A 10,186-nucleotide genomic window follows, 5' to 3' on the forward strand; every position below is an offset into this window, starting at 1 on the left:
AAAAAAAAAGAAAATCTCTATAGAAATGTCATGATTCCATGTCTTTCAGCATGAGATTTTAGGTTGTTACCAGTAGACCGCATGGCTCCAAAGTGAAATTTTGCTCAAACTGGGCATTAGGTATATAAAGTATGTTTTTCTTAGATATTGTATCATTAAACTGAACATTAAACAATTATAAATGGAAATCCTTTTGATAGGCAAATGTTTGAAAGATACTTCGATTGTTATTCCCATACAATTCATTCTGCGTTGCTCTCTGGATAGGATATTTATTCAGACCTTGTTGGAATAGTTTTGACAGCTTTTACTGCACCTTGAATTACTTCAACAAACATGTGGGGGTTGAGTTCAGATAAATTTAAAAGCCAGTTTTCTTTCTGTACTCAGTTTTATCATAGTTCTGTATAAATATTAATTTTTAAAATTATATTCTTATTGAAAGTGCTGATTTGTTTCTTGGTAGTTTGTAACTTTCTTGCTAGACTTTAGATATATTCCATTCTATAAGGTTATTCTTTGAGGCCATACATATTCATTAAGTGGGTTTTATTCATTTTTAAAATGTAATGAGTTTTTTTTTTTTTTTTTTTTTGGACAGAGTTTCACTATGTTGCCTTCAGTCGAGTGCTGTACCATTACAGCTCACAGCAACCTCAAACTCTTGGGCTTAAGCGATTCTCTTGCCTCAGCTTCCCAAGTAGCTGGGACTACAGGCTCCTGCCACAATGCCTGGCTATTTTTTGGTTGGAGTTGTCATGGTTGTTTGGCAGGCCGGGGCTGGGTTCGAACCTGCCAGCCCCAGTGTATGTGGTCAGCACACTTGCCACTGAGCTACACGCACTGAGCCAATGTAATGAGTTTTTAAAAACACATAAATGCGTCCCATAAATGTTTGTGAAACTGAATAGAACTGAATCTCTGTGTGTATAGGTAGTTTTAATGTGTTAACTATAGCTATTCTGGCCATTAAAGTTCCATATTTGGAGGCTTTGATTTTTGGAATTCTTTTTACAAATTTGACCACCCTAGAAAGTGACTCACTTTCTCCTTAGACATAATCAGTCACTAACACTCCAACTATTAAATGCCTTTTTAATAAGCAAAGGAAGTTACCTGGTGTTTGAGAAATATGGCTTTCGTTCAGGCTTATCTTGGTTGGGCAGTGATCTACACTTGTTTCACCTTTAGACAGCCTTACCTTTGGGGAGAACATATATTAATAATAAAGATTATTTCCACATTTCCTTAAAGTATCCTTGGGCAATTCCTCCCTGTCTTTCCTTATGGCTCCCAGATTGAAGGAAACCCATCTCCCTCGCTCTCCCCTTTCCCTTGTCTCTTTCAAATTTGTAGTTGCTGTTTCCTACGAAAAGCACCTAAAGCCCATTTTCCGAACCTTGCCACAGAAGGGAGCTCACCCAGGGGCACATTTTCAAATCCCAAATTCTCTTGAGTCATTTTATTCCTGAAAATATCTTGTATTCGATTCCATAATATATCCTTATTAGTTTTAATATAAAACAAGGACTTATTCCTAAATCTCTCTTATTCCTTAAATCTCTCAGTTAAATGAAACTCCGGGAGGTTGCACAGGGACCTTGCGTCCACTTGGCCACCTCTGGCTCCCCCCTGGGACACACAGGCTGGGAGTTGCAGACGCGGCCCTGGGCCTGCACCGCACCCTGGTGGCTGGAATGAGAAACTGTCACACTTTCCATTTTGCCCTTACAGCCGCTTTCTCCCTCTGGGAATTTGTCCACATGCCACACAATTATTCTTAGCTGAGTTTCTATTGATATGTTTGAACTACTCACGGCTCAGGAAGTCCTACCCCAGAACAGTTCTAATCCTCTCTTTCCAATTTTTTCCTAGTTACTTTGAGAATGTTCTCATCCCTCCATGCTCTCTCTTCTACAGAGAATAATAATGTAATTTGTGTAATACTTGCAAATGAAAAGTGTTAAGTTTGGAATTAAAATTAGACATTCTAAAGAGAGAGAGCCATCAGCGCCAGAAGTCCACTCCTACTTTCCATACTTATCTTATCCGTAGCCATATTTTTCTCAAACTAAAATTGCTTTTCTTCAAGTTCTGTCATTATTTTTCATTCAATTACTTTTCAGATCTGTTTGGTCATAGCTTTTAAAATAATACTGGTGGCTCAGCGCCTGTGGCTCAAGTGGCTAAGGCACCAGCCACATACACGTAAGGTGGCGGGTTCGAATCTAGCCCAGGCCCGCCAAAACAACAATGGTGGCTGCAACCAAAAAAAAAAAAAAAATAGCTGGGTGTTGTGGTGGGTGCCTGTGGTCCCAGCTACTTGGGAGGCGGAGGCAGGAGACTCGCTTGAGCCCAGGAGTTGGAGGTTGCTGTGAGCTGTGATGCCACAGCACTCTACCCAGGGGGTTAGCTTGAGGCTCTGTCTCAAAAAAAAAAAAAAAGAAAGAAAAGAAAAGAAAAGAAAAAAAATAATACTTGTACCTTTTACTACCACGCAAAATATGCAGAATTTTGGCTACAATAGCAGGCTAAATTAGCTTTTCTCTGTTAACCTGAGCTTTGACTAATTTGCAAGTAACCGATATGCAACTGAATAATTATTACACAAACCGTATGTAAGTTGTAGCTTGCTTATCCGTGAATTATCAGTCTTGAGTTCACAATGGTTTTGATTCTGGCTTGATCTTGGCAGGTATCAAAATAATAATTTTACACCTTGGCAGGTATAAAATCAAGGAATTTATTGGTTGAATGAATACGTAAATTATAAAGTCTTGCGTTAATTTGAGCTGCTCTACTTTTAGAGTGTGTGTATGTGTATGTCTATGCAAATTATATAGTGTATGTATGTAAATAGAAGCAATTAAATGCCACTTTACTTACCTTGGCGAGAGGTTTCCAGGAGAGATCTAGATGCAAAAACGTAGATGGCACATCGAAAGGAATTTCAATAACTTCCTCTTTCTTTTTCTCTGCTGTTTGGGGGAGTAAAGCTTTCTGTGGTCTAATATCCCAAAAACATACTGTGCTGAAAAAAAAGTTTGTAACTTTTTTATTAAGTATGAATAAGGGGTGTAACCTCAGAACTACCAGAAATACTTCTATATATGAGCAATGTGACCATTGCTCTATTTCAATGTCTCTGAAAGTAAGATTTTAATGAAATGGGACACTTGTGCATATTCTGCTTTTGAGAATGGTTCTGTTTATAGGTTTTTGTAAGACCCTCCTTCATCCCAGGACTAATAATATTTATGAGAAATGAGTTTGGGAAGTTATGGATATAATTTTTTTTTTTTTAAGACAGAGTCTCCCTTTGTCACCCTTGGTAGGGTGCTGTGGCATCACAGCTCACAGCAACCTCAAACTCTTGGGCTTAAGCAATTCTCTTGCCTCAGCCTCCCTGATAGCTGGGACTACAGGCACCAGCCACAACACCTGGCTATTTTTTTGTTGTTGTTTGTAGTTGTTATTGTTGTTTGGCAAGCCTGGGCCGCATTCGAACTTGCCAGCCTTGGTATGTGTGGCCAGTGCCTTAGCTGCTGAGCTACAGGTGCCGAGCCATATATATAATTGTTTTTATATAACAATTTTGAGATATAATTCGTATTCTACATAATTCACCCAGTTAATTAGTATAATTCAATGGTTTTAAATATATTTACAGAACTGTGTGGGCATCACATCAGTTTTAGAAGGTTTTCATCACCTCCCCCAAATGTCCCCCAATATATTTGTGGTTACTATTCATTAGTAGTTTCCCCCAAGCCCTTCCAGCAACCTTTAATAATATATTTCCTGCTCTACAGATTTTCCCATGCTGGACATTTCAAAAATGAAATATGTGGACTTTTGTGACTGACTGCCTCTTTTCACTTAGCATAATGAAAAAAAATAACCACATTAAAAAGTGGGTAAATGACATGAACAGGCATTTTCAAAAGAAAACATGCAAATGTCAAAAAAAAAAAAAGAAAAAGCGTTCAACATCACGAATCACCACATAAATGCAAATTAAAACCACAGTGAGAGCCCATCTTACTCCAATTAGAATGACCATTATTGAAAAGTTAAAAATCATAGATGCCGTCCTGGATGCAGTGAAAAGGGGACATTTATACACTGTTGGTGGGAATGTAAAGTAGTACGACTTCTTTGGAGATCAGAAGGGAGAATTCTCCTATTTTTGAGGAGCCACAAAACGCACATAAAATCAGGAGTTTTAATTTGTTACTCCAAATCTCATGTAGAACAGCTTTGTATGTTGCGGGGGGAGTCGTTGATAAAAAAATGGAGATTTCTCAAAGAACATAGACCTACCATTGATCCAGCAATCCCACTGCTGTGTTTCTGCCAAAAGGACAAGTCATTATAACAAAAAGGTACCTGCTCTTGTGTGCTTATCTCAGCACAACTCACAACCCCAAAGATATGGGATCAACCTAAGTATCCACCAACTGATCAAAGGAAAAAAAGAAATGTGGTGCATTTGTATATACTATACAACGAAATCAAGCCTTTTGCAGCAACTTGGATGGAATGGAGGCCAGAATCCTAAGTGAAGTAACTCACGGGTGGAAGAATGAATTGCTGCGAGTTCTCACCTATAAATGGGAACTAAGAGGTGCCTGGGCAAAAACACACAGAGTGGTAGAAGGGACACTGGGGACTCAAAAGGGGGAGGACGAAAGCAGGTGAGGGATGAAAAATTCCCCATGGGGTACACTGTACTTTAATCAGGTGATGGGTTTGAAAGCCTGGATCTCACCACTATTCAATAGTACACACATGTTATAGGATTCCTTGTGTTTACCCTAGTTGGATTAAAATTTTTTAAAAACAAGCTGGGCCTAGTAGCTCATGCCTGTAATCCTAGCGCTCTGGGAGGCTGAGGCAGGTAGACAGATTGCTTGAGTTCAAGAGTTGGAGTCCAGCCTGAGCAATAGTGAGACTCTTTCTCTACTAAAATAGAAAAAAACAACTAGTCTGGTATGGTGGTCAGCACCTATAGCCCTAGCTACTCCAGCAAGAGGATCTCTTGAGCCCAGCAATTTGAGGTTGCTGTGAGTTATGCTGCTGCTACAGCATTCTACCCAGGGCTACAGAGTGAGACCCTGTCTCAAAAAAACAAACCAAAAAAACAAAAAAATTGTTTTTAAAGTATTTTTTTTTTTTTTTTTGAGACAGAGCCTCAAGCTGTCCCCCTGGGTAGAGTGCCATGGCATTACAGCTCACAGCAACCTCCAACTCCTGGGCTCAAGCGAGTCTCCTGCCTCAGCCTCCCAAGTAGCTGGGACCACAGGCGCCCGCCACAACGCCCGGCCATTTTTTGGTTGCAGCCGTCATTGTTGTTTGGCGGGTCCGGGCTGGGGATTCGAACTTGCCACCTTAGGTGTATGTGGCTGGCGCCTTAGCCGGTTGAGCCACAGGCGCCGAGACTAAAGTATTTAGATTAACAAATTGCAACTCAACTAAGACTAACAAAATTGTTATTCATTTATATAGTTTAATCAATGTTAATCATTTGCTCATCTCAATGAATAAATGGTTCAAATATAAAAATATTAATAATTTGTAGGTTGTCAAAACATAAATCCTTGAGAGAACTGCATAAGTGACCTATGAAGGTGCCCACAGTTGGTTTAAAATTGTTTTCTAAGATTATACAGCTCTTATTGGATATTATTCACAGCATTTATTCATGAAATGGCATTGCTAAATACAGATATCATCAGCTGAACTTCCTATATAAGTCAGTTATACATTCTTAATTAATGAAAATTTATTTTCTTATACTCTATATTGTAAGATCCTTATAGCTGAAGTATAAAGGTTAGGACTGATAGAGTTCTCTGGTTAGCTTTTCTATAGATGCATAAACTTTATTTTTTACTTTAACAACTTTTGAAAGAAATGTTTCCAGAACATTGCCATGTTTATATGATCAATCATCTAAAATTGTCATTTAATCAACCAACCTCCTTCTTTTCAAACTTGAGGGCCATCATTTGTAACTAACCAAGAACCCATGTCTATATACTTTCAAATATTCTCTCCAGGCTCGGTGCCTGTGGCTCAAGTGGCTAAGGCACCAGCCACATACACCTAAGGTGGCGGGTTCGAATCCAGCCCGGACCCGCCAAACTGCAATGACGGCTGCAACCAAAAAATAGCCGGGCGTTGTGGTGGGTGCCTATGGTCCCAGCTACTTGGGAGGCTGAGGCAGGAGACTCGCTTGAGCCCAGGAGTTGGAGGTTGCTGTGAGCTGTGAAGCCACAGCACTCTACCCAGGGGGATAGCTTGAGGCTCTGTCTCAAAAAATAAATGAATAAATAAATATTCTCTCCGGCTACGGAAGAGCAATATAGTTTTACATTTTGTTTACAATAAAGGCTATATAGCATAAGCATTTCCATTTTAATAGTTGCATTAAATTCCATACGACCCTATAGATGATAGGTTTAGATGTGTTGTTTTTGCCTGGGAGACAACAACCCTCTTTTCTTTGGCCAGAGTATTCTCATTGTTGTTCGGGGACGGTCCCTTCCCCGTTGTCTGCAGTCAGGCTGGGATGTGGCTCTCTGCCTTGTCTTCCCTGCTCATGATGCAACACAGGCCACACAGACCCTTTCCAGTCACTCCGAATCTTAAATGGAATGACACAGGGGTTGGAGCGGATTCATTCAGAGGGAAGTGGCTGGCCTTTCATTCCTGCTGCCCAAATCCCTGGGGCTCTTTCCAAGGTCTGAATCAGCACTTCCTTTGCTCCAGCAACAACATGGCTTACAAGCTGTTGACTTAACTCATTGTATATATGGGGGGCTATTGGTGGAATGTATGTTCCCCTTCAGAGCCTTATTTCCTCTGGCCATAGGTATAACTCAGGGTTGTTGTGAATATACAAATAGTTAACCCATTAACGCACTCAGTAGAATTGGTATAAATATCCAATACATTTACTGGAAATAAATGTATCTCTTCACTTTCCGCTAGCTACAGTTTCTGTTGCTTGTACTCAACAGACTCTTCTGTAATACGTGCCCTTGGGATCCCATCATACCTCCCACCCCTTGCCTTGGCTGCTGCTGACATCACTTGTACCTTCTGCCAGTCTAGAGTGGCTTCTGTGGCCTAAGGGGTCATTATTTCCATTGGGGTCAATGCTGTTTAGAGTGGCAAAGTTTTACCAGTACTTGGATGGTGGATCAATAATATTATCCTTCTTAGTTCCTATTTCATTGTGGACTCTTAGTGCTGTAAATTGGGAGATGTAACTTTATTTAACTGAATATTCTTTAATATAGCCACCAAGTTGTTTATGAAAACACTTTTTATAAGTATACAATAAAAATGTAAAAACTCTTCTACTTAAAGATTTCCTGCAATTAAATATTATAATCTTCATAATTGTTAGATTAAATTGAATATAAATAACATAGATGGCAAATTTACAAATATGAGAATGTGAAGAAACAGAGTAACTATGGGTAATGCTATGCAACATTCTCAACCACGAAGCCTAGTTTGCTTGAGATCGTGTCTCACTCCATTGCCTTGGTAGAGTGCCTGGGCATCATCATAACTCACAGCAGCCTCAATCTCTTGGCTCAAGCTGTTCTCTTGCCTCAGCCACCCAAATAGCAAGGACTAAAGTTGCCTGCCACCTTGCCTGACGTTTTCCATTTTTAGTAGAGACTGGAGTCTCACTCTTGCTCATGCTGGTCTTGAACTCCTGAGTTTAAGCAATCTCATCCCCCTCCCAGCTTCCCAGAGTGCTAGGATTGCAGGTGTGAGCCACCATGCCTGGGCTAATTCTTCTTTTAATAACATAATCATTTCTATGAGAGGATTTTTTTTTTTTGAGACAGAGTCTTACTTTGTCACCCTCAGTAGAGTGCCATGTGCCATGGTGTCATAACTCACAGCAACCTCAAGCTCTTAGGCTTAAGTGATTCTTTTGCCTCAGCCTCCCAAGTAGCTAGGACTACAGGCACCTATCACAACGCCTGGCTATTTTTTTGTTTGTTTGTTTTTTAGAGACAGGGTCTCGCTCTTGCTCAGGCTGGTCTTGAACCTGTGAGCTCAGGCAATCTACCCGTCTCAGCCTCCCAAGTGCTGGTATTACAGGCGTGAGCCACCGCACCCGGTCAAGGAAAGGATATTCTTAAACTGGCAATAATCCATAACATTCTGTCCTTTAGTTATATTTAATTTAATGATAAAGATTATTTAAGTAGCAGAAAATGGCACTGATTTTAGGAGCATCTAAGGAAAAAGAACATATTGTATAAAAACGTATTAGGAATGTTTACAGTAAGACATACCAATCTGCTGAACACGTGACAAGTTGGCAGCAAATTCCATTTCGATTTTCAAAGACGGCGCCCATTCTGTTAATCTGTTTTTTTAATGCAAGAAAAGTAAATTCTGTGTGGTTAGAAGAGTAACATTTTTTTCTCATAGCTATTCACCTTTAAAATTTTTTTCTTCTTTGTTTTAAATTTTAAGAAAAAAAGCATACCACTATCGCAGAAGTTGCAGGACTAGAAGGTTTTAAAAACAAAATACAATTGTGCCATATATTCTTTGTCCATTCTTTTGTCACAGAAATATTTTCACGTAATTTTTTTGTTTTTTGGAAGCAGAGACTCACTCTGAGGCACCTGGCAAAGTGCCTTGGTATCATCAGAGCTCACAGCAACCTCAAACTCCTGAGCTCAAGAGATCTTCTGCCTCAGCCTCCTGAGTAGCTGGGATCATAGGCACCCATCACAACTCCTGGCTAAGTTTTTCTAATTTTAGTAGAGATGTGAGTCTCACTTGTGCTCAGGCTGGTCTCAGAACTCCTAAACTCAAGCAGTCCTCCCACCTCAGCCTCCCCATAGTGTTAGGATTACAGGTGTGAGCCACCATGCCCAGCCTGACATTCTCAGTTTTTAATTCTGCAAAGGACACAGTAGATTTTTCCTTGAGGGAAACCTTTGGGAAGCTTGCCAGTTTCCAAATTCACAAGTACCACGCTTTGTGAGGTTACAGTCAAGTACACAACCACAAAAACAAGCAGCAAGGCAGATGCCGGGCAGTCAGCTGTGCTCACTTACTACACAAAGAGTTTGCACTTGCCAGCCTCCATTCAAGACTGTGCCTCAGCAAAATTACACACTACAATATGTCATAGGTTTTTAGGGTTGCCTGTCCCTAACAAGCTGATGTCATATTATTGAAACCCATAAATGCTAAGGACATACAATATCTGTCCTTCATTGTTACATATCAAATCCTTGTTTTCACCACTATTGTATCAGGGTTGATGCCAACCACATTCTTTTAGTTATAAGCTAACCAAGTTGAAAGGTTGGCTTTATGTCCATTTCCAAGTCAGAAATGGTAACAATGACCCAATTTTTTGGTGCTTAGTTCCTGGTTACTTTACAATGTCAGTGTAAATGAACTGCTGGCTTGAAAGAACTTCATTGGATCACATCTAAAATTTACCACCAGCAGAAAAGCAGAAAGCCATCCAGACTCACCTCAAATGTGTCCGCCAGCCAGTGGATGTCTGTGATTACCTTCCTGTGCCCGTTTTCGATGGAAGAGACAGCGCAGTGTCTGATATACGTTGCTTCTTTGTTACTGTCTGGTTCAAGGAGAAACATAGGCTGAAAAATTTTTAAAGAAAGTTACAAGTTAATTTCATAGAGCTGATGAATCAACTTCTACTTTACTCATCCTTCCAACCAAAATCAGTAACTTGGAGATATACCAGTTCAAGAAAAAACATAAATTAACGTCTGGGCGGTGCCTGTGGCTCAAAGGAGTAGGGCGCCGGCTCCATATGCCGGAGGTGGTGGGTTCAAACCCATCCCCAGCCAAAAAAACCCCCATAAGTTAATGTCTCTATAAACCACGTATGTAGGAAATATCTACTTTCCCCTTTAGTTTAAGATTTTATCTCTGCGTTGGACAAGGACGTATTATTGACCTACTCCCTAGAGAATCCTTGAGATATCTTATTCTTTTTTTTTTTTTTTAATTAAATCATAGCTGTGTACGTTAATGCAGCCATGGGGTACAATGTGCTGCTTTTATATACAATTTGAAATATTTTCACCAAACTGGTTAACATAGCCTTCATGGCATTTTCTTAGTTATTGTGTTCAGACATTTATATTCTACATTTAGA

The 10,186-nt window shown here is 39.9% G+C and overlaps 1 protein-coding gene across 1 annotated transcript in view; it reads right to left on the reverse strand.

The window, feature by feature from the left end:
• Positions 1-10,186, reverse strand: part of WDR63 (WD repeat domain 63) — a 71,162-nt gene that overhangs the window by 23,615 nt on the left and 37,361 nt on the right. Inside the window, exons 12-15 of the mRNA XM_012801673.2 lie at positions 9,534-9,662; positions 8,328-8,401; positions 2,887-3,031; positions 1,117-1,201 (exon numbers count right to left, since the gene is read on the reverse strand). Of these exons, the coding sequence (XP_012657127.2) occupies positions 1,117-1,201; positions 2,887-3,031; positions 8,328-8,401; positions 9,534-9,662 (433 nt within the window). The remainder of the gene's footprint in view (positions 1-1,116; positions 1,202-2,886; positions 3,032-8,327; positions 8,402-9,533; positions 9,663-10,186) is intronic.

This window comes from Otolemur garnettii, unplaced genomic scaffold, assembly GCF_000181295.1.
Source record: "Otolemur garnettii isolate 467f Iridium unplaced genomic scaffold, OtoGar3 scaffold00010, whole genome shotgun sequence".
NCBI lineage: Eukaryota > Metazoa > Chordata > Mammalia > Primates > Galagidae > Otolemur > Otolemur garnettii.